The sequence below is a fragment of the Centruroides vittatus genome, unplaced genomic scaffold (assembly GCF_030686945.1).
Source record: "Centruroides vittatus isolate TY-2023 unplaced genomic scaffold, ASM3068694v2 scaffold_932, whole genome shotgun sequence".
In the NCBI taxonomy this organism is placed as follows: domain Eukaryota; kingdom Metazoa; phylum Arthropoda; class Arachnida; order Scorpiones; family Buthidae; genus Centruroides; species Centruroides vittatus.
Window position 1 is genome coordinate 39,317 of NW_027122721.1, and position 27,811 is coordinate 67,127.

Below are 27,811 nucleotides of genomic sequence, written 5' to 3' on the forward strand. Positions count from 1 at the left end.
GAGCTATAAAGATAGCTAAAAATTCAATTTCTCTTTATACCCTATTATCCCGTATGCACCACTTTCCCTAATCGTACGAAAGTATAAATGTTTAGTGCCTTAAAATTTTTAACTTTTTTATAATTTGTATTATAATACAAATTTAACATTATAAGACACAAGAAACGAAAATGTTATATAAACTTATGTAATTATGGATATTAAAAGTTAATATCACACGTAACTATTATTTAGTTTTTTATTTGTTTTACTTAGGTCAAAAGTCAGTGACATCACCTTTTATGTTTTTATGTCTCGAACAGGTTCTTTGAAGAAGCTAAAGTGAATACATTAAAAAACTGGTTTTTTTTTTTTGCTAGTTGATTTCACTTGAAGACCTTGATTTTGTGGACTTATATAGAAATGACACACCAAAACAACAAGCTTGTATTTTACATTCAGGTTTGTAACTTATTAATTATTTTATCGTGTTATTTTGAATATTGCAATTTCCATAGAAAATTTCGAAATTGATATACGGTATATATATATATTCTAGAATAAGTTTTGTAATTTTGCTGGAAACTTAGGCAAGGATAAATGAACGGTTAAATTTTCTTCTATTAAATTGAACAACTTATACGATCGAAAATGGATTTCATTAATTTCATCGGTAAGAATTTGAAATTTTCCTGTTATGTTTAAACGTCAAATTTTATATTTATATGTGTAGAGAATATATTTTATTAAGATATTAACTATATTTTGTAATATATTTGTAGGTATATTTATATTTCATCAATTAGTGCAAGTATCAGCTGATTCATCCATCATTGATAAATGTAGAGATGTTGTATTTACATGTAGCTGTGGAAATCCAGGATATTCATTTCAGGCAGCTTTCAAGCAGTAAGTACTGTTATTAAATAACGTGAATATATAATTATAATTATTAAGATATATTCTATTATATATATTCTGGATATATATTAAGATTGCATATAACATATTTTTCGGAATTACAAAAACACCCGGTAATCCGAAATTTTCGATAATCTAACATAATTCTGGTCTCGCAAGTGCCGGATTAACGAACGCCTAGTGTATAGTATTAGTTTTTGATACTGCCATAAATCCAAGTTTATTGAATATAAATTTAAATATCATTTGTTATAACTTATTAATAATATAAAATAGTATCATAAATACAGTGTTTTCATTTTATTAAAGGGAAAAATTGTGGTCTAAAATTTTTGTAAAATAAGTTTTAATTTGATGTTTTGTTTTCTTCGTTTATTAATGTAGAGGAGAGAGCATTAAACTATCCAATTTACGTTGTACAATTTACAAATATTACATACTCTGTATTATCGTCGTGTGGTATGCTTTGAACTACAGTCATACCTCGGTACTCGAACGTTTCGGAGCCCGAACAAATCGGTACTCGACCAAAAATTTCGAAAAAAAATGCCCCTGTTCCCGAACAAAATTTTGGTACTCGAACGGGAAAGCCCGCCAAGTCGACGCCGACGCCGACGCCACGGCGGCGGCGTCAGTTACGAGACAGTCCAGTTAGGCCTAAATTTATTTAAATTATTTAATTAAAATTCCAATTATTAAATTTAGCAAGAGATGGCGCTTAACGCCTAACTCTAGTACCAAATTATCTTAAATTATTAATATTACTATAGCCATTTGCTAGCCCGATAATACGGCAGTTGTTGGTCTTTACGAGACAGTCATTGTTTGGCATGCACATTAACTTACGCTGTGCTATATTTTTTGAATTAGCATCCTTTTCTTTTGATTTATTAGCCCTTAAACATGGGTCCCAAGAAGAATAAAAGTGAAAGTGGTCAAGTGAAAAGGAAAACAGTGAGAACAACAATCGAACTGAAAAAAGAAATCATTGCTAAACACGAAAATGGAGTGCGTGTTTCGGATCTTGCTGTCAAATATTCTATGGCTAAGTCGACGATATCGACTATTTTAAAGAATAAAGAAACAATAAAAAACATACTAGCGAATCAACTGGGGATTGGAACGCATTAATCTATTTTACATTATTTGTAATGGGAAAAAATGATTTGGAGTTCGAACATATTGGTACTCGAACCTCTTTCTGGAACGGATTATGTTCGAATACCAAGGTACCACTGTATATGAAAATATTTAATCAATTATATTACATTTTAGTTGTTTATTTTATATAAAAGATGTCATTACTGGATTCCGAGAGAAGAGGCATGTACAAAATTTCAACATTGTTTAGAATGTGATCCAAGTAGCAATACCTGTGCCACTTGCTCGCCAAATCGTTATGGAAGATATTGCACTGGAAGTAAGAAATATTTTAATTTTATTTATGATAAATATAATTTATATATTTATAAAATCCTACACAGTATTAAAAACATATTGGGTTTAAAAAAATATTCTTAAGAATGAAAATTTGTCAGTATATAGTATAAACTAATATTTACTTTCATAAATATTATAACTCATCTAGTATTTCTATAAAATATTTCTAAATAAATATTTTATGTATTTCATAATATTTTATATACGTATGTAAAATATTTAAAGAAATTGTTTCCTATATATTAATTTTCTGTAATTTGGTATGGCGTCATAATAAATACCATTATAATTTCATTCACTTTCTTTTACTTGTGTTTATCGATGAAACTTATGCAGTAGCTTTTTTCCGGAAGCCACGTTCAACAAGAGATCTGTATTCCGGGCGTTTTGTTTTGCCCCTCTTCATCGAATTAAAAATTTTCCATTTAACAGTTTAACAATTTACAATTTGTGATGTTAAATGAGAACTTCTTAAGAAATTGAACTGAAGGAAGACAAAAAATGCCCTAAATGCATATCCGTATATGAAAGATTACCTCTTGTTGAGTGTGGCTACCGGGAAAAAGGAAACTGCGTAAGTTCATTGAACAATTCCATGAGAAATCTGGGATAAAGTTCTGTCTGGAAACGTAATTTACTCTCTGATATGATTCGGTCGTAATATGTCGGATTTCAATTTTTAACATCCGGCTGCTTGCCCAAATATCATAAATAATAAGCATATGCATTATATGTTATTAGTGTTCCTTTAATGCAGGTGTTTGTACAGATACAGAAAGGCTCTGTAATCAAAGCAAATTACAAAATTTAGCAAAGCAAATTAAATTTTGTGGCCTGCGAAAAGTATAGGACTATAGATCTAAATCGTTCAAACCAATTAGACTTTGAAATCTGTAGATGTTAAGGTTAAAATAATCGAAAAGATGTTAATCTATAAGGGAACTAAGCGATTGTTTAGGATTTTGACTACTAAGAGATACCAAATTGCTTCGAGAATTTACTGTATATAACTGCATTTGTATAACAATTTATTTCTTGAAAGTTTGTAATTATTAAAAAATTTGTAAATAATTTTATAATAAAACAAAGAAAAATCTTACAATTTTCTGTATTTTATGTACAAAGAGAAATTAAACATCTATCTGGTTTTGTTTGTCTAAATTTATAGATAATATAAATTTAAATACTTTTGCAATCTGGAAAAATTTGGTTTAGATTATGTAATTTACATATTGCTTTAGTGTTTTGGTTACATTATCATATTTTGAATTACAGTATTATAATATTATTACTGAAGTATTCATTATTCAGTAGTAATATGGAAAAATATTTTCATATTTGTAAAATTCATTTCAACTGTAGACTATGAAACTCTTAATTATTATTTTGCTTCGGATCCTCGAATCTCTAAATTCTCTATTGGAAATAAGAAACTTAATTTCATAATTTGACACTATATCTCTGCGAGACATGTAGGTTAATTGATGGTTGATCTTAATGAGTATCATGCAATTTCAACCTCAAAAAACATAATTATATAGTAAAACATTACCATTCCTATTCAGTATACTTTAAGGTGGCAGTTTCTATTTTGAGAATCGTAAACATTATCAAAAACATACATCAATAGTTGTGATAGTTTGTGCTTGTTATTTGTATAAGATTATATTTAATATTTCTTAAAAATATTTTACAGATTGATCAGTTAAGACAATGAAATATTAATTTGAGCGTTAATTAACCGCATTTTACAGCATATAAAACGCGCTCCCATTTCAGCATAAAATATTTAGAAAAGGTATTTAGTGTATTTAAGCCATAACGTGCCTTTGGCACTCGTTACCCAAAATTTTTTATTGTATTCTGGTTTTAAAAAGTAAAATTATAACTCACGCTTTTATTTAAGCCATATTTAAGGGGAAATAAAAGTTTAAAAGAAATCATTTATAATTAAAACATTCAACATGAATGCATGCAAACGTGCCTACTGGAGACCGCAATTTTACATATAAGACGCAAGGAAATTTTTTGAGTCTTTTTTTTCTATAAAATTGCATTGTGTAAGCCGTAAAATATGATTCTAAAAACATTTGTTTCGAAATATATTTTATTAATTAAAACGTTTTATTTTACAGCTTGTTCTTGCAAAAGCGGAGAAAGGTGTGATAAAGAAACAGGAGAATGCATATGTAAAAGTAGTAGTTGTGGTGGAGGTTTGTTGTTTAAATTCAAATTTAAAAAATTATATATATATATATATATATATATTTTTTTTTTTTTTTTAATTTTCTTGTTCTACATTGAGAAGGCAATAAGTAGGCCTATCCCCAGTAACTGAGTGGATAAAACCACCGAACCCACGTACAGTTTCCTGGTGTTCTTGACGTTAGTAACACGTAAATAAGGGCCAGCTTTACATAAAATTCTTCCCGGAATGCATCCTCCTCGGCAGATTGTTCACGTGTCTCGTTGCCGTAACCAAATAACCCAAACCAATTCTAATAATTTTTCTATAAATGCGATATTTACGAGGACACGCTTAACTATTAGGAAACCTGGATATCCCGCTCCTCCCGATTTCATCTCTCCTTAGTAACTCATAAGTCCATTGCGCAAACTTCTTTCACTGATACTGCTTAAGACGTTCTAAAGTTCAGCCAAATTAATGTACGTCAACTATTCCAAGGTACAAAGTATTGCTCGAAGTCTTTTTCTGTGCCGATGTTTATTTTTTCGATTTATTATCATGGCGACATTGCTTCACTCAAAATTTCCCGTAGTTTTAGTCTGTGTAATGTGTACTTTATTTACATGTTGAGTCTTACTGTCAAATCTGGCTCCACAATTCTTATGCCACAACTTTCAAAAGTTTCTTTTACCTAGATGTTTTAGCTGAGTTTTATTTTTATCATGATTTCACCAGTTTTTTTTTTTTTTAATTGGATTACATAAAAGCAATTATTCTCGCATCTTTACAGGAATTTTCATTTAAACAAATCTTATATGAAGTCTTTCGGACGTTATGGTTAGCAACTTCGATTACATGCGGAGCTATCATAACTTGTCTAACACGGATCACTTTTCAAATGTGAATAGTAGACCAGTATTAATTAGTAGTCGTTGAGTATCCTCTCTTCCGGGAGGAGATCAAGCACTACTTTTTGGTCGAATTAACTTTAACCTCCTTCCGCAACAGTCTCTTTTTCCAATCGGACAATCGGTTTGGTGGCATTCGAATATGAAAATTGTATAATACAAGATTACCGGCGAGCACAAAATATGTTTCATGTAGTTTTCGAGGGCACCGAGTTTAAATATTTGGTCTATTTTTCGCGAAATTTGATTGGTTGGCAGATTACCGCGTGATATTCGGCTGTTATCAGAGCTAATATTAGAAAAAATACGATATATTAAAACATTTAAGATATCACATTTTCAATTGCTTTCTACTTGACCACAAAGGGCCATTTCGTACCATTCGAGTCTCGCTATAAACATCACAACGGTAGTCTAAAATAACCAAACTCTTCATATGGTTTTCGTCTTGATGTTTGTTATATCATGCTATTTGGTTTATATAACTACAAAAGTTGTCTTACGTAAGAGTTTATCACACCGAGTGACCAATCTAACCCATTTAAAAAAATTCTTTATTCCTCTACTATACACAATTTAAAGAATTTTTAAAATGTGTTAGATTGGTCACTTGGTGTGATAACCTTTACGTAAGGTAACTTTTTGTAGTTATATAAATTAAATACTATAATATAATACAATAGAAAGGTTAGAAGTACGAAATAAGCTAATAATCTTAATGTTTCTTCTTATTTTTTGCCGGGCTTACCTGCTAGTGTATATACATATATATATATATATTATAATTTATAATTGTATATTTATGTAATTGTATATGTAACTATTTTTATCTACAAATAAATTATACTTATACTTAGATATACAGTATTTTACATACAGATATTTATATTTAAAATATGCTTTTCAACAAAATATAGCAGCAACTGTAGCAACAACAGAAGATAAGTTTTGCCCTCGGTTAGAAATTCATCGTGGTAAAACAGAATATATAATATCTGGAACAAGTGGGTAAGTAAATATAATTAATTAGTACAATAGAATATTTGTTTATTAGAGTGAAGCTGAAATTTATCTTTCAATATATCATCTTTATTCGGGATGAAGAACAAAGTTTCAATCCAAACTATTTGTCATAATATTATAGAAGTCTGGATCTCCATGGCAATACATCTTACAGTATGGCTATCTGAAGGGTTCATTTTCGTGAAGAAAATGAACAAGCTGACTAAATAGATGCGGACATTTCTGCTACGAAGTTGGCAGGAACTTTTTCTTCTATACATTCATGTCCAATTATATCAATAATATCCATAGATCACAATATCTAAGGATAGTATTTTCAGATATTACAAAATGACGCTAATTAGTTTCTATGAAATTGCAAAATCTTGGTATTTATCTCGTGGACGAGACTCGGTATGTTTCTATTGGACAATCTGTTACATGATTTAAGGGTTGAATTCAGATTTCATTCATTATGATGATTATGAATGTGGCAAAAGATGCTACAGTGGATAACAAAATCCATTGCAACATCTTTTGTCAACATCTTCTGTCTTCAACACATAACACACATGGATACTAATTTGTTCATGAAACTTTTGAAATTTTCAGATTATTATATAGCTACGAGTATATAAGGAATTAGTATTTGCATCTAATCACTTGAAAATACTATATAATTTTTTATAATGTATTATAAATATAATATACTTTAAATTAAGCACAAAATTGCTATGGAAAACTTATCACACAGGAACGCTTTTTTAATGGAAAAAGTAGTCTTTATTTTCTAATTTTTTTTTAGATGAATAAAAGACGTAAATTGCTTCGCTGTACGTTTCTCATTCATACGATTGTACGGTACAGTGATTGTACCGTATGACAATCAGCCAATCTGATAAACGTGTATTGAAGCGTCTTTTATTTACGTCTTTTATTTTAGCCAGTTTTTATTATTTTATTTTAAAGATTTTATCTTTTTACCATTTTACTTGACAATTTTTCTATATTTTAGCAAGTTTCACCCTTTCAGTTTTACAATTTCACTTGTTTTACCCTACGTTTTTTAAATGCTTAATTATTCCAGCGATCACGATTAGATATCATTCCAGTTTTACCATAACATACATTAAAGATTGTTTAGGAGAAAATAGTCCGAAATGCATTTCCTTTCGTAAAAAAATAAAAAATAAAGTCTACTTTTCCCATCAGAACAGGTGTTCCAATGTGATAAGTTTTCCAGAGCAATTTTGTACTTAATTCTAAGAACATAAGAGAGAACAAGAAGCAATCAAGTATTAAATATATTTATTTTTTAAAATAACATAACAAACTATTATGTTATTTTTAGATAATATGAAAGACTTCTGAATTTTAAATTATTTATTATTGAAACTTTTCTCGTATAAACATATTAAGAAAATTAATAAAAATTATCATAAAAAGCGTTCACGTAAGTCGGAGAATGCCTGATTTTAATACTGTATAGGTACAGTATATAAAAATTCGAATTTTTAAAATTTAATTTAAAAGTTTTTGAAATTTTATAAATTTTTCTAGCCAAACTCCAGTGGGATCCTTTCCATCAAATACAATTATTCGATATTCTTGTAATTCATTTTATGAATTACAGGGAAGTTCTCAAAGATTGTGTAAATCGGAAGGTCAATGGAGTGGAATAGATCCAAGATGCAAACCAGGTTTGTTTTATACCTGATATATTAACTGAATCTAGAACTATAATACCTAATGAGCTCTTACTACCGTTTTTTCGTGCACATAAGAGCATAGATAGGGCAAAATCGGCACTGTATTCCACAAAGTACTTTAAAAAAGCTCAATATTTTTTAAAACTCTTTTATGAATTTTATTTTTATTTTCGCTTTTTCATTTTTAATAATGGTATCGGTACATTTGCATTTAATTTACATTGACACAGTGGTGTTGTGTTTTTATAAACAGAAACAAACTGGCACACATAAGAACATGCTCTTATTTGCGCGAAATACAGCAAAAATTGATATTAGTAAACGCTATTTTAAAGGGAAAAATATTCTTATTTCGACTGATAATCTGAAATCATCTTCGGTAGTGATTGTAATTGTCAACAATGCAAATACCGAATAAAATATTTACTGTTAAATTGATTCACCGATTTACCTGTAATCGGTTTAAAATGCATGGGTAATTTTTCGGTAATTTGATACCTTATACAAGTACTGTACATTCCGTAAAAATAGGTAGATGTGTAATAATTTTTTTAATTTAGGAAAAAAATAATATGTTTGACATTTGTTTTGTGTTAACTACAATTCAAAAAACAATCAGGATTACTTAAAAGATAAGGCCGGCAAAGATGGAAAGAGAAGTAAAGGCGTCTCAGCTAGTTTCAACTAAAAAGTATAACACAAATAACATAAAATAAAACATGATAGGAATAAAATAAATATAAAAAATTTATTTTGAAAATTGATGCAACTAGCTCCATTCTCCAATTATGCGTTTTTGCCCACCAATGATCGAATCCATAACACCACTGAAGCTTTTGACGTCGATCGTGGGTTCATACCTGACCAACGAGTTGGCGTCATGAACTTTCTGGGATTTTTTTCGTATCTAGCATCTGAATAAGGGGCAGTTTCCCATAGAAAGTCTTCCTGGGAGGCACATTCTTTTGACAAATCGCCCATGTGTTGCGTTGTCTCATCCAATCAATCCAAATCCAAACTATAATTTTTATATTTTTACAATATTTATTTCTTGATTATATTTTTATGGTAAAATGATATTTTTACAGAATGTGGTATTTCGGCTGATAAAGTACCATCTATCATAAATGGTACAAAGGCAAGTTTAGGAGAATGGCCTTGGCAAGTAGCACTCGCTTACAGTGGATCGGCTTTTATATTTTGTGGAGGAACATTACTTTCAGAAAAATGGATAGTAACTGCAGCACATTGCGTAACAAAATCTAATACTACAACTGCCCAACCTAACTCCGCTTTTAAAGTATTTTTTGGCAAGCTTTATCGTCATACGTCTGGCCACACAGTTCAAGAAAGAGATGTAAGTTATCAAATAAAACATCTGGTTTAATTATACACTGTCTTGATTTATTTAAATTTTTAAAATTAATTTAAAATAGTTTTGACGAAAAAGATTCACTAGAAAACAGCAAAAATCAGAAATTTTAAAGATTAAATAAACGTGAATTGTTTCTTATGATTAATATCAATTAAAACACTTGCCAAATATTCAAAATAATAACCTAGTTTTTATTAGTATAGTTCTTGAAGATGAATTTTCATATTTAAAAAATCGTAAAAAATCATAAATAGAAAAATTTTCTTTTTTTTTAGGTTGAAAGGTTAATAATTCATGAAAGTTTTAACGCCGTTACACTTGACAGTGATATAGCTCTTATGGAAGTGAAGCCGTTAATATTAACCCAATTTGTTCGGCCTGTTTGTTTAACAACAAATGGCATCAGTCAAAGAAATCTTGAATATGAAAGAATAGGAATAGTAAGTGGTTATTTAAATTAAATATGTTATATTATGTTAATTTTGATTGAAATAAAAGTAATAAAGAAGATAAAGAATTCACTTTTACAGTTTTTGCAGTCGGATTTACTCGTCCATTCACAAAAATGAAACAATAATGTATATGAGATGAAACTTAATTTATTAACTATTAGAGTCAGCTAGAGGCGGATAAAATACCAGAAATCGAATATGATGAAGCGATTTTTAAAATTAACTCAATGGCGGATCTGATTTGAAAGAAAGCCTTAAAAAAAAATTTATTTTTATTTTTCAGGTTACCGGTTGGGGCAAGGATGAAAAAGGAAAAAATTCTGATATCCTTAAAGTCACAAATTTAACTGTAATATCTAGAAGAAGTTGTAGAGAATCTAATAATTTGGAAATAACAGAAAATATGTTTTGTGCCGGTACACCAGGTGATAGACCTACGACAGACGCGTGTACAGGTGACAGTGGTGGACCAATGGTATTTCCAGTACAAACTGAAGGAAGAATGAGATGGTATTTAGAAGGTATTATTAGCTGGGGAGCTTCAGAAGGATGTGCAACACCAAATAGATTTAGTGGTTTTACAAAGGTTTCTCAGTTTATAGATTGGATTCATTTATACATAACTGAATGAATCCTTTAGTAATAAAAAAAAATAAATAGTCATTTTATAGACATTTATTTATTTATTAATAAACAAATAACTTCTTAAATGGTCTACAGTGTATAAATCACTTATAAAAAAAAATAAAGAAATCAACACTAGGATGGAAAAAAGCTGGAAAGATCAGACAGTATCAAAAGAATTTTTAATAATATTTATGCACTATCATAGGTAAAAATAGTTACTAAACTTTTGCTATTACTAACTTTTTTATTCGTCGTAATAATAAACAGATTATCCTATTTTTAATATTAATTCTCGTACTAGGAAGCCCGATAGTTCAATTAATGTTAACTCGCTTAAAATTAAAATTTAAAAAATTTTTTAAAAAGCAGACAAATTTGTAAAACAAACAAAATCAAACTTAAATTTATTTTAATTTATCTTTTGTGCGAAACGACGCTAAAACAATTTCTATAGATGTTGCAATTAATTAGAAAAATTGTAATTTAGGATTCAAAAATGCAGGCAAAATTAAATAAATAGTAAATAAATAAAACTTATTATAAAAACTAAAACTAAATAAATTAAACCTAAAAATTAAATGAGATTTAATGTACGATCATTTAAATTAGTCTTTACTTTTCATACATTCTGTAAACAATAAAATATAAAGAAATACAATATTAAGATACAATATTTTATCTGCTAATCCTTGATGTATAAGTATCCCTCGTATAACACGGTAGTCACGTTCCGAAAAAGTGCCGTGTTATACGAAAACGTGCTATATGACACAAAGGACTAATACAAAACACGGTGTTAGGTTCCAAAAGTTAACAAAAGTGTACTATTCTTTTCTCTCACTAATAGAATACGTTTATTAAAGCAACCAATAATTAACTAACAATCACAATCAAAAGTCCTTAAGTGACGACAACGATAACTGGTTGATCGGAAAGTCAGTGCAAGTTTTTTTTCTTCCTTGTTCTATCAGCTTTCATTAAAGTAAACCTGACGAAAAGCACAAAATAATTTGAAAATTTCAACATTCTAAAATCCGTGGGCAAATTGTAAAATTTTGTACGGAGGATTTCCAAAACCGTGTTAGAGAGAAACCAAAAGTCGTGTTGTACTGAGATATCCCAATTTTCAAACCGTGTTGTACGAGGGATATCTGTAATTACATTTCGTAGTTTTCTCTTTATCTTTTAGTTTGTTATAGTTAAATTCTGATCTTAGTTTTCATCTTGATCTTAGACTTTTTTTTTATTGTTTTTCTATTGATTGTTTTAAGACCAAATTATGTTAACAAAGCTATAATAAATAGTCATAAATAACACGAAACCAATAGAAAGGCAATAAAAAAATTAATTAATCAAATTAGCGGAAAAAACAATTGATATCTAAAGTAAAACATCTGAGATGTAAAAAATTATTGCGCCAAGTAAAAATTATGACATTGAAATTAAAGTCAAATGTTCTCTTTGGAGCTCTTTGGTAAAGATAAGCGTGGCGCTTCGAAGCAGTATGTGCAGCGCCGGATTAAGCCTCTAGCAGGCCCTAGACAAAATTTAAATTGGGGCCCCATTTAAATAAGTTGCTTCTAAACAAATCTTATATAATGTGACATTAGCGTAGCTAGCATGGGTGACACTCGGTGCGGATATCGTGGTGTCACCCCAAGTCATACCGTAGTGTCACCCTTTTTAACTCTTTTATAAAACACTATTGAATTGTAATATCTTCGCACTCGAGCAACTTGAACGCTGTATCTAATATGCGATGTCGCGACGTATAAGTGTAGATTTAGAAAATAAATCATAACCATCCATACATCAGTACTACCACGAGACGCTACGTACTACGCGGCCCTGGGAATATTTCTAGGCGGCGTGAGAGATCCCGTGGCGTACTGTACATTACTGCTGACGCACGGGTGGCTGTTGACCTTTTTTTTTATTTTTTATTTTTTTTAGGTAATGGCTAGTCGAGCGGACTTAGTAAGATAAGAATTGTTAAATACAGCCTCTTCTGTCCTATCGAATTTCTGAAATATAATTTTTAACTCGTTTTCAAACAGAGAAATCTTCTGCACTGAAGCCGGGCCCCTCCGAGTTACGGGCCCTAGACATTTGTCTACTTTGCCTATTCGATAATCCGGCCCTGTGTATGTGTGTTTACTTTTGTGTGTTTACCGATACCATGTTTTTACTTTTCAGGAGCGATTGCACGACTAACTACAAGAATTAAGTAGATTTATTCACTCGGCCACTGGTGGTTCTTGAGTTAATAAAAGCTATTTTCTGAAAGTAAAGAGCATGTTGCATGAAATACGCATAACATTTTGCTATGAAATGACCTTCGTGGGTTAATATCATTTTGATATCTGAATTTATCGAAGTGTCCTTTTTCTAACAAAATTCTTCATTAATTAAAAAAGTATTTTTTTTTTTACTTCACATCTTCCTAATAGTAAACATTCGATTCCGGACTCCGACTCCACAAAACTGGTGTCGACTAATGGATTTCTCGAAAAACTTACCAAAAACCGATGAGTAAACTTGAACACCCGACTATTGGTAGGTCTAACAATGTGAGAATTTTATTCGCGGACAGTAGGACAAGGTGATTGCCATGGTGATAGGCGGGCAGCCACTACCATCACCATTAATCCGAAGCCCCGCCAGTTAAAGTTAGTCGGTTTGGAGAATTCTAAATTGTTTACCCATTTGCATCCTAATAACAATCACGTTATTGTGCTGTAACAGCAGAGTTTCTATTTTCCATTTTAATACACACTAAGAAATTAAATAGGCCTATAAGTAATTGAATCGTTTCCGTGTAAGATGTAATAAAATTATACTTTAACATAAATGATTCTGATTTATAGTATCGGAATTGTTAATCAATATATTCCAAGATATCTATTTGGTTAACATTTCTTTGTAACTATAATTTTTCTTTTAAATTACGCAAAATATAGTGAAATAATATATTTTAAGTTGAATTTGAGTTTATCTGAACAAAATTACAAATCTCTTTCTGTCACGCAATTAAAAATATGCATATGGCCTTATAAATAGCTACTAGAATTGCCTTTCTTTTATTGACAATAGAAGAAAGTCTTGCTGCTATTAAACATGAAAATCACTTATTTCTTTATCAATAGGTAAATTATTCAGAAATTAATTCAAACTAATTTTATTTCGCCCGAAATTTACTTAATTTATTTTTTAGTTTTGGCATCAAGTTACCGAAAAGATTGCTATACAAAAGATTTTAACAATTGTTTAGTGCAGTTGAAAATTAGTTCCTCTAAGCTAAAATACTAAAAAACGAAGAAAATCTGGAGATATGTAAGTAAATGGAACTCGATTATTATTGATTTTATCATATTCAATTTTATTTCAGTAGATATTCTTACAGATTGGTAAATAAGAGTTACAGCTGTTTGAGTGAATATGCGGATAAATGCTTTGATAATGCTCAGATATTGCTATTTCAACTGATAACAGGAGACTGTTGGAAGTTAATTGAAAAACTGTGTGTATAACGAAGCAATTTTCAGAAAGGTTAGTATTCTTACTTTTTAAAATTAACTCCTTTAAGTTTCTTACTTTCAAAATTTTCCTAGTACATGGCAGAGGTTGTTAACGTGTAAACCTACGAATCCGAGCGGGTCGAAATCCTTGAAATTTTTTCTGGCTTAAATGCGCTAAAAATGCCCGGTGTTCGTAAACAGCAATAAGTAATTTTCTCAGTTTTTTGGCAAAGATACTGTACTGTACGTAGTCTAAAGTCCAACTTAGATGTTCAAGGGTTTCGCTCTGCTTAAGAAAATGTATCAGGGTACCGACCTAGTACATCCTGGCACGATTATAGCGCTGGTGCTAACGCAATTAAAAACATTAAAGTACGAGGGTGATTCAAAAAGTAAGGTAACAAGAACTCCCATTGGTGTCATATTCCTCCTCTTGTTCGAATTTCTCATTAGGGCAGCAGCAGAAGACCACAGATTTATCATACAGGCGTTAGATGGTGCAAATGTTGCATCAGACTCTCACAGTATGGCTGCGCTCACGGAAACGTGGTCAAACGTGGAAGTGCGTAATGTGATCCGGTGTGAAGGACAACTCACCATTAGAAATTTATCGTCAACTTGTTGAGGTTTACGGTGGTAATATTACGTCACAAAAACAGGTGTGAATTTGATGCACTGAGTTCGATAAAGACAGGCCAGAATTGTTACGGTGCTTCAAGTGGGAGATACTGTAACATCCTCCTTATAGCCCAACCTGGCACCTTGTGATTTCCATCTCTTCGGACCATTGAAGAAGCATCTGGGCGGTAGGCGATTCCAAACCGATCTGGAAGTTCAGCGAGCCATCATGGTGTGGCTGAAGGGACTTGACGCAGATTTCTTCTCTGCCGGCATAGATACCTTGGTATAGCGTTGGAATAAATGTTTGGAAAAGCATGATACTATGTTGAAAAATAATATGTACCAGTGCCATAATAATCTGTATCACTATATCTGCCTGTGAAATAAGATTTGTTACCTTACTGCTCGAATCACTCTCGTAAATCACCGAATGGCAAAGTCAATTAAAGAAGCCTACGACTCTGAAGAGCCGGAATCAAATTCGAGCGGGTAACTTTCCAGGAAATTTTCATGAGCCATCTGTTACCGATACGTCGGGCCACGGCTCACCATTCTCATTCGGTCGCCTCCATTGTGGGTATAGCGTAATCCATTACGGGTTGGAAGAAGAAAATCTTAGTGCCCACATGGAAAGAGTCTATATGAAAATAATTTCGTCTGATTGTTAAGTAAATATTTAATCTTTCTTATATTATATAATATATATTAAAACTTTATAACCAGGAAGAGATTCTGTGCCTGGAATGAAGGATGTTTCAAGCACCGGTGGAATCGAAACGATTTACTACTACTGCTCCTCTGATTTATGCCAAGATGTTTCAAGAAAAATGTCACCTCTCCGCAGAATATTACTTATCATTAACTGATTGAATTATCATGACAATAAATTAGGTAATTACATAAAATCTATTTTAAAATTGTTTTCTATGAGTAGTTTTAAATATAATTTTTATGATGGAACTGTTCAAACTACAATAATTGTATTGGTGTGTGTATATCATAAATATTTCAATAAATTAAATAAAATTTCACGTATTAATACGTAATTCGTGATATTCATTGTTATTTTAGTTTTATGCATCCTTCGTTCATGTTGAGTGTTTTATGACAGATAACGCTATTACAAGCGTAATGAGCGAAACTGTGTCGAGTTTACATTTTTAATGAATTGGTATATTGCGTTAACAATAAATCAAAGAATCATTCCCTTCCGTACATCAATACTATTGAAGAAAATTGAACTTAGAAACTTTATTGAATGCATTTTTCGTGAAATATCGAGTGAAATTAGTAGAGAATTTAGAGATGAAGTAGTAGTGCGTACAAATGTAATAGTAAGATTATACAAGTTTATGTAAAGTTAAATTAATTGGTTTATTTCAAAATTATAAAGAAGTTTGGAAAAGATGAATATTTATTGTATATCAGCTTAAGTAAACATTTCTAGTGTAAGGAAATATACAAATGATTGTGCGAACCAAAATTAGTATTTTACCTATGTTACGAAAGATTTGTATAGTGAACTTTACGTAGAAACGTTAATTTTGTAAATTGCTTGCAATAAATCGAATGAAATTTAACCTCCTGAGAACTATGCTTCCAGGAAGCATAGTTCTCAGGAGGTTAAAATTTCATTCAGAAGCATATTACACATAAATTATCAAGTACAGTACATTCTGAAATCTGAACAAGTTATGCATTTAAATCTAAAGTTCGAAATTTAGATCTACACCTAAAATTATTTAAAATTTAAAATACTATTTTGAATTTATTTTGGAATAAGATTTTTAAAAACTTATAAAAATTGCTTAAAAATGTGACCTTAAAATAAAATATTTTGTTGTAATTGGTAGCACAAAGATCTTAATGTAATATCATCATAAATTTTACTTTTTAATTTATTTATTTCAAATTTAAATGAAACAAAAATAATTTTTTTTAATTTTAAAAATTTATAAGATTATTTAATTGTGTAGGCTATATTCTTGACTCTTTTCTTTGTTGACATCAAAAGAGTTTTTATCACGAGTCCTGAATAGAGCAGACGAGTGATGAGGATGGGACCGAATATATTTAAGCTAAATCACTCACTAAAAAGTCCTGGCCTCTGGTTGTTATTTCTGGATTTTGCACCTGTCTAACAGGTTGGTCGCTTAGAGTTTTCTAAATTTTGTTCTTGTCTTTATAATCAGAAATAACTGACTACGTTATCTTTCATGGTCATACGCTAAAGTTGCTTTTACAAAAAAGTTGTAATAATATACAGACCTACACAGGCTTATACTTTTATTTTATTTGTAGCAACTCAACAACATATCATGTGAAAAAAAATCCATGTTTATTAATTCGATTATCTCTTTTTTGTAGTCTCATTTACAGATTTATTTTTGATTTAATAAGCAATAATTACTATTATCATCATCATTATAATTTGACCTAAAAACTTGTAAACAAGTTATAGTCTTTTATTAAGAATATCGTAAAAATTAATTCTATAATAATAAATTAATATGTTGTAATAATAATAATTTATTTTATATTCGATTTTTTTTATTTAAATGTTTTAAAATATTTTTACTTTTTACCTAATGAAGAAAATTAGGTAAATGTAAAAATAAGTTTGTATATTAGTTTCTTCTTTAAAGGTAAATATAAAATGACTTATACATATAAAAATATGTTTCAAGAAATAAAAACCTTTCTGTTTTGTTATATTTATTTTTTAATTTTTGTGAAGGAGGAAAACAAATTCAGAAAGAAGCGGAGAAGCTAATGCTTCTTCGGGTCTCTCTGAATTCGCTTTTGTGAAACTGTAATCAGTGATGTGTTATAGCTTCGTGGGGCCCAGGCGAATTTGAATTAGGAGCTCCATGTACAGTATTGACTTCAGACATTTCTTTTTCGGGAGAATTTTTTGGAGGAAACATTTTCTTGTAAAAAATAATTGGTTTGGGACCTCCAAATTTGGTTTTGTTGGTGGACCCAGGCAGTTACTCATTTTGCCCATAGGATAACGAGCCACTGACTGTAATATTAATTCATGAGAAATTTAAACAGAAACGAATTAGCTAACTATCGACAATTAATAATAATATGCTATAATTATGCTATAGTTGGTCTCTTTAATTAATCAATTATACTTTGTTACCACATCAAAAAGTCAATGACATTACGTTTTTCTTGTCATTCCGGAACTGTTTCTTTAAGGAATCAAATTTAACCTGTTTATTGAAATGCTTCTCAGAAAATCGTGTTATTTCTAGAGGGGTCTAATAGAATATTAAACTGGATATAAATGTAAATTAATTTTTTTTTCTTTCTTTCTTTCTCTCTCTCTCTCTTTAACATTAAATATCATCTCGATGAACCGGTTTAAACTTTATGGTTAAATTCATATTTTGATTATAAATTTATTTGTTTTATTTCGCTTGAATTCGTAGTTTTAATAGAATAACTGATCACAGAACATATTTTTATCCATAATTTTAAATAAGTATTGCATTTTCGTCTGAAATTTAAAGTGAAGGTCAACGATATTTTAACATTTATTTCCATCATGAGGATAAAGAACTGTTCCGTTATTTTTAAAGGTAAGAATTTTTTCAGTTTATTACGGTTGAAGGTCGAGCTCTAAATATATGTTGTCTTATGTATCAATTTGATATTTCTATGCATTTATAGGTATTTTTGCATTGAATTTGTTGTTGAAAGTATTTCCTCAAATTTCACAGATTGGTAAGTGTCGAAAAGTTATATATACCTGTAATTGTGGGAATCCAGGATATTTCATTCAAGCTGAATTTGCTCGGTAAGCACTATTATTATTAGAAGTTATACATATATTGCTTAATACAGGATTTCAAAATATCAGTGCATTAATTCATTACGTGAATAGAAGTCATTCATGAAAAGCTATGTAGCAAAATATACAGTCAGATTCTATGTAAAGAAAAAAATAAGTTAATTAGAACGTACTGTACAATATTTAAAAATCAGTATATAGGAAGTTATTTTATTTACTATTAATATTTTCATTATGAACGGTCTAGTAAAATTTATATAAATTTTTCTAATTACAGTACAGAGTCGTTTATCCGAATCAATTGGGGACTGGGGTTTTTCGGATAACCGATTGTGTACGAAAAAATATATTAACCTGTCCCATGTTGAAATTTTTCTCCGTTGCGAGTCGTTTCGTGTTGAATTTTCGTCGATTTTAAGCCTAACGAAAATTTTTATAAGAATAATCGAGGCTATTGTATCGTTAAAAATTATTTCTTTATTTTGTACAAACAAAATATAAATATATTAAAAAATATAAAAACATAAAAATTATACTTTAGAAGTAAATCTAGTATCAAAAAAGTTCGATTCAGCACGACACAGTCGGACTGGAAAACGTTCGGATAATCGACGTTTCGGATAACCAGTGTTCGAATAAAAGACTCTCTATTGTACTAAGAAATGTAAGTCGCTTAAAGGGGCAGTCTATGGGATGAATGGCAGATACAAGGAGGCTACAGGAGCTTAAGCCCTTTATATTAATACACAAAAAAAAAATTAAAATGTATTTGTTTGAATTTCAAACGTTTTTTTCAATTGATAAATTATTATTATTTTTACTGAAATTTTAAAATTATGAATATGTAGTAAAATTTGTTTATGTTATGTAGTAAAATTTAAAAATTAAAATTAAACTCTAAACTTGAATTTTGATTTATGTTTAATGAAGAAATATCATTAATTAATTCCTATTTGAGTTAAATTCTAAAAATTCATTCGATATGTAATTTATATTTATTTTGTATCAGCATAGAAAGCAATCGGTGTTATTTTTTATCATCGCAATCCATTTTAAACCAAAGAAATAACCAAAAAATACGTTGATTATTTCAAATATTTAGTCAACTGTTAAGTTTCTTGAATATATCTCGGGATAAAACGGTACGGCAATAGGCAAATTATAGCATTATTGGGAGCTTGACACCATATTAACAAGACACTCAATTAAAATTAGTTTCGTTCGTGAATATTCTATATATTCTAATTTAATTTTATCGCGTATTCTTTCATAAATATCTATCTTCCAATAATGCAAAAGTATGAATAATTTCGAATGAAACTTATCGTTCTTTCTAATTATGTTGTGTGACATGGATTAGCTTTAAGAATAAATTCTACGTTTCATTTACATCGTCTAAATCAAAGATTATTGCATTTTTTATACGTTATTAAAATTAAAAACAATTAAGTTAACTGCCGCGTTAATGGACAGACAGATTAATTAAGTTAGGCTCATTATTCATGCTTCTATAGTATTGTATACAAGAAACAAAAAGCCAGAAACAGAAACATTTGATTTTTTCACTTATTTTTAAAGCAATTGCCGGTAAACGGCACACATAGAAAGTATGGCTTTCAACAACTACAATATATTAATACGAGGCGCTACGTTTTCGTTGATAGAATAATTACACGTGTTCACCATCTTGCCCTCATTTACCTTACAGATACGTCACGTAACGTAATTTACTGTTAATTGCAAATTTAATAAAATCATAATATTTTATGTGTTTATTTTTCAATAATCAACGAATTAATAGTCTTTTAAAATCTTACAAAACTAATTGAAATACTTTTATTTGTATATATTTTAAATACAGTAATCCTTTTATCTGTCAATAAGTTATCAAAAAAGAAATACTTATTGAAATTGTAGGCCTATACCAGTTTCTTATTTACAGTAGTTTTAAATTATTTTAATTCCTTATCTTTTTATAAAAAGATGCCAATATCCAATCTCACGGGAACATGCTTGTTCGAGATTTCAGTTTTGTTTAGAGTGTGATCCACTCAGCAGATCGTGTATAACTTGTCCACCAAATCGTTATGGAAGACTTTGTACGGGAAGTAAGAATTTTTTCATTATTATTGAAATTTCCACTTGTTGAATATAATACTAATTAATATTAATAAATTTTTTCTTTCATATAGCAGTAAAGAATCTAAACTATCTGCACAACAAAATACGATACAATAATAACATAAATATAAAATAATATACAAGTATTACTTATACTTGTGCAATTATTATATTTATAAACAATGTGCACGAATTCTTACGAATTCAAATTATCACAAACTCAGTGATGTATTATTATTTATTTTACAAAATAATATCGAAAATAATGGTATGATTTTACACTTAAACACTTTGTTGAATGAGTTAAATATTTCTAATTTTTCTCATTTAATGAAATTCTTAATAAAAAAAAAATGAAGTAAAAATTTATTTATGAATAAAAAATATTAATTTATGATTAAAATTTTACATTCATATTTTGTATTCTTGCTTCTGCCGTAATATTTTGCTAAAACATCAATAGAGTTTTCTTTATTTATGAATATACAGTACTGTATTTTTTAAATTATCAAAACTGAGTTTTAGTTAGTTCATACTGAAATATTATTTCGAAAGTAAATTATATCAATATTTAAAATATTTTTTTTACAGCTTGTAACTGTAAAGAAGGAGAAAAATGTAATAGAGATACTGGGGAGTGCATTTGCACATCTTGTAATACAAGTACAGAAGGTTTGCTGTTTTTCATAACTCCAATAATTTATTGCGATGTTTAATATTAAATGCATGTTAATAATTTGTCATTAGATTGTAAATTAATTAAATTATTAAAATATAAATTAAGTTAATACAATCTTTAGCCATGAAGTAAAAAAAAAATCTTTTAATAAATGTAGACTATAAATATTTTATTTGTCATTTATTTTTTATATTATTTATATATAATTAATTTTTCTTATTTATTTATATTCAATTAACGATAGTGTCAATATTTAATGATAAAGTTTGTCCTCGAGATGATTCTGAATTTTCTCATGGTAGAATACAATACACAATCTCTGGTACAACAAGGTAATTGAATAAAATTAAATATTTATTTTTCATATTTATGATCTAAATTATATTAAAACATGTATAAGTACAGCGAGTCCTCACTTAACGTTGTTGAGGAAAGGTACTAGTACATTTGTAATTATTTTCAAATATTATTTTAAAATTTTGTTTACAAAGAAAATTGAGAATATGGATGCTGCTTAAAGCAGATTCGGGAAAGCCAATACACGTTTTTCGGAGAATGTTACTCAATTACATTATACTGCAATTACTTTAGCTACATAATCATACTTAACTGAAGTCATGTGATAAGCATCATAATATTTATTCTTATTTTAAAGTAACAAAACTTACTGATTTGATATCAAAGGATGCTGCAGCACCATAAGCACCCTTACCTGAAGCATAATGTTGTTTTAATTACTGGTGCAGGACTTTTGGCCACCATAGAATTTATCTTTATTAATGTATCTAACTTATATTGATGCAAATAAATGATGCAGCCAGTCATAAATAATTTATATTAGAATTAGATTTTAAATTAAAGTCTTGTAAACAAGAACAAGAAATCTTAAAATGCTTAGAAAAGAAGTAACTGAGAAAAGCTGGTCAACACTTTGTAATTGAGATAGTACAGTACCTGTACTTAAATAAAAATATTTCTGGAAAATATTTTCATTTAGGCGTAAATAAACGACTGTTAAAATTCTAAAAAAAAACATTTATGATATAAAGGATTTCAATGTATCATACAGAAAGCATTCATTATAAATTGCTTATCTGAACAAAGATTCTTATTGTTCGTATTAATCGTTCATATATTCACCTTACTTATTTTACACTACAATACGAGTATTTAGTGATATAAAATGCAATATATTGATATAAATGTTTTTATAAAATAAACAAAATTAATTTTATTTTTATTTAATTATAATATAGACATTAATTTTATCTAGTTTGAATATTCGTTTACATATTATTCATTTTATAATTTTGTTTAGTTTTTCTAAAAACGGTTACCCACCAAATTCTATAATTCATTATTCTTGCAATCAGTTCTATAAACTACACGGAGTTTCTCAAAGATTGTGTATGGAAAATGGTGAATGGAGTGGTATTCGACCAAGATGCAAACCAGGTATGTGTATTCGGTTTGTTTCGTTTGTTGACTTAGTGAATTCAACTCTTTAAATCTTTACCTTTAGATAATTAACAATTAAGGGCTGGGACTTGTATACACTTGCATGTGTTTTTTCTTAAATGCTAAGATAGCTTGACACAAACACGATTTTCATCCAAGTAAATTAATGTATGATTGTCCGATAATGCATATTTTATACGCATTTTTAAAAACGTGTAGGGGAGAATCGTGCAATACCGACCACCTTAATATTTTTGGCTGTAACAAACGTAAAACTCGGAAAAAAACTGATTGTACAACAGTAATACTCTACCTCAAAGAGTGCTTCATAAAGTACAGGATAAGATTTCTCTAAAATTTTCCTAAAGTACTATTTCTAAAATAAAAAAGCATGAATTCGGACAGTGCAAATATCCAGTCCAGTACCGAGCAGTCACTGTTCTAAAGGGAATTAAGATCTTAATGATAATATAAAATGTTTTAGTGATTTTTATTCAAGCAAATAAAAGTACAAAATACTTTGACAATAGTGTACTATTTTGTTAACTCTTTCCGCCCTGTGGGCACTAAGAGGGCCTCTTTTAGCAAACGCATTATGGATTCGGCCAGGCCCACAATGAAGAGCCGGTGATAAGGGACTGGGTCGACATATCCGGACGCACCATCCCCCGAAAAATTCCTGGGGATTTATCGGTTCCTCCGGATTTGAACCCATGTCACCCAGAGCGGTAGGCTAAAATATTAAAATATTCTGAATATTGAAGAATTCTGCATAATTTTATTGTTTTTTCACTATATATATAACATTAACAAATATTAGTTCTGTTTAATTTTCAAAAAATATATATATATATATACATATATTTTTATTTTTTTATTTTATAGAATGTGGTATTTCACCTAAAAAAGTTTCATTAATTATAAATGGAGAAAATACAAAGTTAGGAGATTGGCCTTGGCATGTTGCAATTGCCGATCGTAAATTTTTTATATTTTGCGGAGGATCATTAATTTCAGAAGAATGGGTTTTAACAGCAGCACATTGCTTGGTAGAGTCCAATTCCGCGCACTCACAACACAGATCCTATTTTAAAATACTTTTTGGTAGACTTCGTCGTAATATTAATAATAACGAAGCTGAAGAAAGAGACGTAAGTAAACTTAGTTTCAGAAATTGGAAAATGTTTTAGATCTTTAATATATTTTCACATTAGCAATAATTCAGATTTATTTATTTATTTTATATAAAATGTTAAATAATTTCACATCTTTTACGATTTTTAAAGTGCCATTTAATTAGGAATAATTTTTAAGTTAGTTTAAATAATTAACTAGTAAAAATCATGAAAGCAAAATATATTTCTTTGAATAAACGTGATATGGTGTACAATACGGTAAATAAAATCATTTCTTATTCTTTAATACACATAATATATATATATATATATATATATTTCGTTTTATTATACTCGAAAAAATTAACATAAAATTTAATGTTCATATTTTTATAATACTGTTCTTATATTGACATCATTAAATTCTTTATATATAAATTACATTTTTCTTTTTTAAATTCGATAATAGATTATGATTCTCATTTCTCTGTGTGACAGTTCGGCACGATATCGATCATCTGACTTTCGTGATATTTCGTAGATAATAAAAAATTTGGTTAACGTTACCCTTGTTGCCAAGATGGCGGTTCGTCTCTGATTCCAGCAAGGAAACAGTGGGACGCACGTTCTAACCTAACCTAACCTATTCTAATAAATTACCATAATTATTAGCAACCAAATTATTAGAATAGGTTAGGTTAGGTTAGAACGTGAGTCTCACTGTTTCCTTGCTGGAATCAGAGACGAGCCGCCATCTTGGCACCAAGAGTAATATTAACCAAAAATTGAGTTATCATTCTGCATCCCTCATCTATGCTTACCTTCTCCATTACGAATTAAACAGTATGGATAGACACAACGAAGAAGTTCGAAACCACTTACATGCTATTCTGGTGTTTTGTGTCCATAAATTCAATTAAACGTATCATTAATCAGATCTAGAGTTATTTTTTACTGTTTTTAAGCAGTCCTTTTAAAATCGTACTCATCGTGTGTTCGGCTTGGTTTCATTGTGGGCCTGTTCAAATGGTGACTAAAGGGTTCGACATATCCAAGTCGGACTATCCACGAAAGCTCCCTATCTGGATTCGATTCCAAATCACCTCAGCGATAGACTCGTGCTTTTATCATTTCGCTATCTGCCATTCTGTAATCATTGCCCTGATTTACTATGTATTTAATGGTTTGAATGGCTGATCTTACTTGTTAGTAATTCAGATCATTTTACCTTGATGCAGGCTACCACATATCATCTATCGTTTATCAGCAGACTAGATCCATAATAAGAACATCTGTAAGATATTTTTCATTCATACGAACGTTTCGATGTGAAGAATGAAACAACGATTAGAATTGATCATGAAAAGTCACGAAGATTGGGAAAGGATTTAAATTCGTATTTTTTATGTTGATACACTGTCGTCTAATATGGATGTAATATGAATGAAGAGTTCTATCCGTAAGAACTGTTTACATTCTAACGTTTTTTCACATCTTTGCAGACGATAAAAACTTCTGTTAGTTTATAATAAATTATAATATTTTCAAATTTTTTAAATTTAACTCAATATCTAATTACGTTGAATTATAAATTATGTTATATTCCATTCCATTCTCACTTTTTTTTTTTCTTGTTCTAACGTATTTTTTCTAACTATGAAAATTTATACCATAGTAAAAAGTTTTTCTATAGCTTTATATTGATCAGCATTAAGTTAACATAGTATAAAACATCTCATCAACACTATAGTAAAGCTAACAGAAACAAGTCGATTCATCTTGCTAAATAGAAAGTTTTGCAAGATTGTCCTTGTTGCAATGTACTGTACGTACTGTACGTATAAAATACTGTATACACTATGTATTTTTATTTAAATATTTATTTATATTTATTGCTGGTGTAAATTAGATCAACAAAAAATAAAATTTTAATTCTATCAATGAAGGTATTCTTGAGAATTTTTGAAACTTCAATACTCATACTACAGTAGTTCGATCTCAAGAAAATTTCTCAAGTTTTGCACATTTTATATTTCATGAACTTTGCAAAATTCTGCATTGTACAAAGTTCAAGGAATACGAATATGTTTTGATGAAAATGTTTAGTAGAGATTTTTTTTTTTTTCTGTTTATAGGTTGAAAGATTAATAATTCATCCTGACTATCAATGGTTAACACAAGATGCTGATATCGCTCTTATTCAAGTTAAGCCTTTAACATTAACTAAATACATTCGACCTGTTTGTTTGACTACATCTGCTATTAGTGATCATAATATTCAGCCTGGAGTAAAAGGAGTAGTAAGTATTCTATCATCGTATTTAATAATCGTTCCTATTAATCATGAACGCGATAGAAAATTGATTATTAAATATTCGTCATCTGAAATTAATAATTAAATTTAAATTTAAATGTTTTTTTTTATCTGAGTTTTTTTTCTTAACTTAGTATAATTAAAATAAAACATTGAAGGAAATAAAAAGTACAGTAAAACTAAGATGATACAGGAAATCCTCGTTAATTCGAACTCGGATAGTTCGAAATTCCGTTAGTTCGTAATCGTACTTTTGTCCCGGCCGGGATATTGATATATTTACACGTTAGGGAATTCGGTTAGTTCGAAATACGAAATGAAAATTCGTGTGTTAACTCGTTCGTTTAGATCGAAGTGCTTCTATACAGGAACAACTCAAATTTGGTCAATATGGCTTTGCTTTTACAGTAATACATTTTCGGGTGTCATCATGGGCTACCTTTTTTCACTTATCTCATAAAATACGGCTGGTTTTCGAGATTTCGAAATTGGACTTCCTACATATATTTTCCTTTAAATTATTATTTCAGCAACCTAATAGTGCTGCCTATTTTCTATATAATAGCAATCTATTTCCATAAGCTTCTTTCTAACGTCCCTTACTTATAAACCACCCCATAATGCTCATTCCTAATCCTATCAGTTAAGGTAACGCCGCACATAAACTTGAACATTCTCATTGTCTCCTATAAATACGTAACTTAAATAACACTTGTCTTGTCAAGAGAAATTGCGGTCTAAAACATTGTCCAAACTCTCCCAAACCTCCTCTTTTAAAAATATTGTAAAATAATTAGAATATTGTAGAATATGTTGCAGGATATATCTTGTACTATTTCTTTGCAAATGATGATATACGAATAAAATGTTATATTTTGCTTAAAATGGATTTTTTTTAATAATTAAGTTGTTAATTTCCTAATTTTATTTAATTCATAAAATATCATTTTATTTTCAGGTTTCTGGTTGGGGCAGAGATGAAACAGGAAGACCTTCAAATGTCCTTAAACAAACAAATTTAACAGTGATATCTAATCATATTTGTAATTTAAAGAATCGCATAATTATAACAAGAAATATGTTTTGTGCTGGTGTCACAGATGGTGGACGTCTAAGAGATACATGTCGCGGCGATAGTGGTGGACCAATGGTGTTTCAGTATGAAACTGATGGAATAATTCGATGGTTTCTGGAAGGTATTGTAAGTTGGGGCACTAGCACGGGATGTGCAACACCCAATAAATTTAGTGGTTTTACAAAAGTCTCAAACTTTATAGTTTGGATTAATTTGTATGCATCATTATAAATATTTTTAGTAATGTATTTAGGAAATGTGAAATGCGCAAAACAAAACAAATGAAATTTTATCAATTTGAAATTCAAGGAATTTTTATATTTTCGATTAAATATTTGAGATTTTATAATTAATTTTGAGAATGTGCTAGCATGAAATTTTTGTGAAGCAAACTTCAATGATATAAAGTACTGTATATAGTAAAAGTTCATTATAAATTCTGTCAAAATTCAAATTTATTAATTAATGACAGTTTTCTGAAAAATAAACAATAACTAAATAAATAAG

General features: G+C 29.3%; 1 protein-coding gene across 1 annotated transcript; it reads left to right on the plus strand.

The window, feature by feature from the left end:
- Positions 1 to 321: 321 nt before the first annotated feature.
- LOC136990428 (clotting factor C-like) lies at positions 322 to 27,767 on the plus strand. Its single transcript, XM_067288815.1, has 18 exons — positions 322 to 441; positions 539 to 652; positions 762 to 888; positions 2,196 to 2,320; positions 4,476 to 4,553; positions 6,354 to 6,444; positions 7,999 to 8,138; positions 9,236 to 9,504; positions 9,798 to 9,962; positions 10,258 to 10,604; positions 18,408 to 18,548; positions 20,526 to 20,650; positions 21,255 to 21,335; positions 21,587 to 21,674; positions 22,661 to 22,797; positions 23,686 to 23,951; positions 26,051 to 26,215; positions 27,188 to 27,767. Exons 2-18 carry the CDS (start codon positions 631 to 633, stop codon positions 27,533 to 27,535), a joined length of 2,715 nt encoding a protein of 904 aa, XP_067144916.1. The 5' UTR covers positions 322 to 441; positions 539 to 630; the 3' UTR covers positions 27,536 to 27,767.
- Positions 27,768 to 27,811: the final 44 nt, after the last annotated feature.

Coding starts and splice junctions, on each gene's coding strand:
- LOC136990428 (XM_067288815.1), top strand. CDS start 631: ATGGATTTCATTAATTTCATCG. Junction 6,445..7,998: donor ATAATATCTGGAACAAGTGG/GTAAGTAAATAT, acceptor AAATTTTTCTAG/CCAAACTCCAGTGGGATCCT. Junction 8,139..9,235: donor AGATCCAAGATGCAAACCAG/GTTTGTTTTATA, acceptor ATATTTTTACAG/AATGTGGTATTTCGGCTGAT.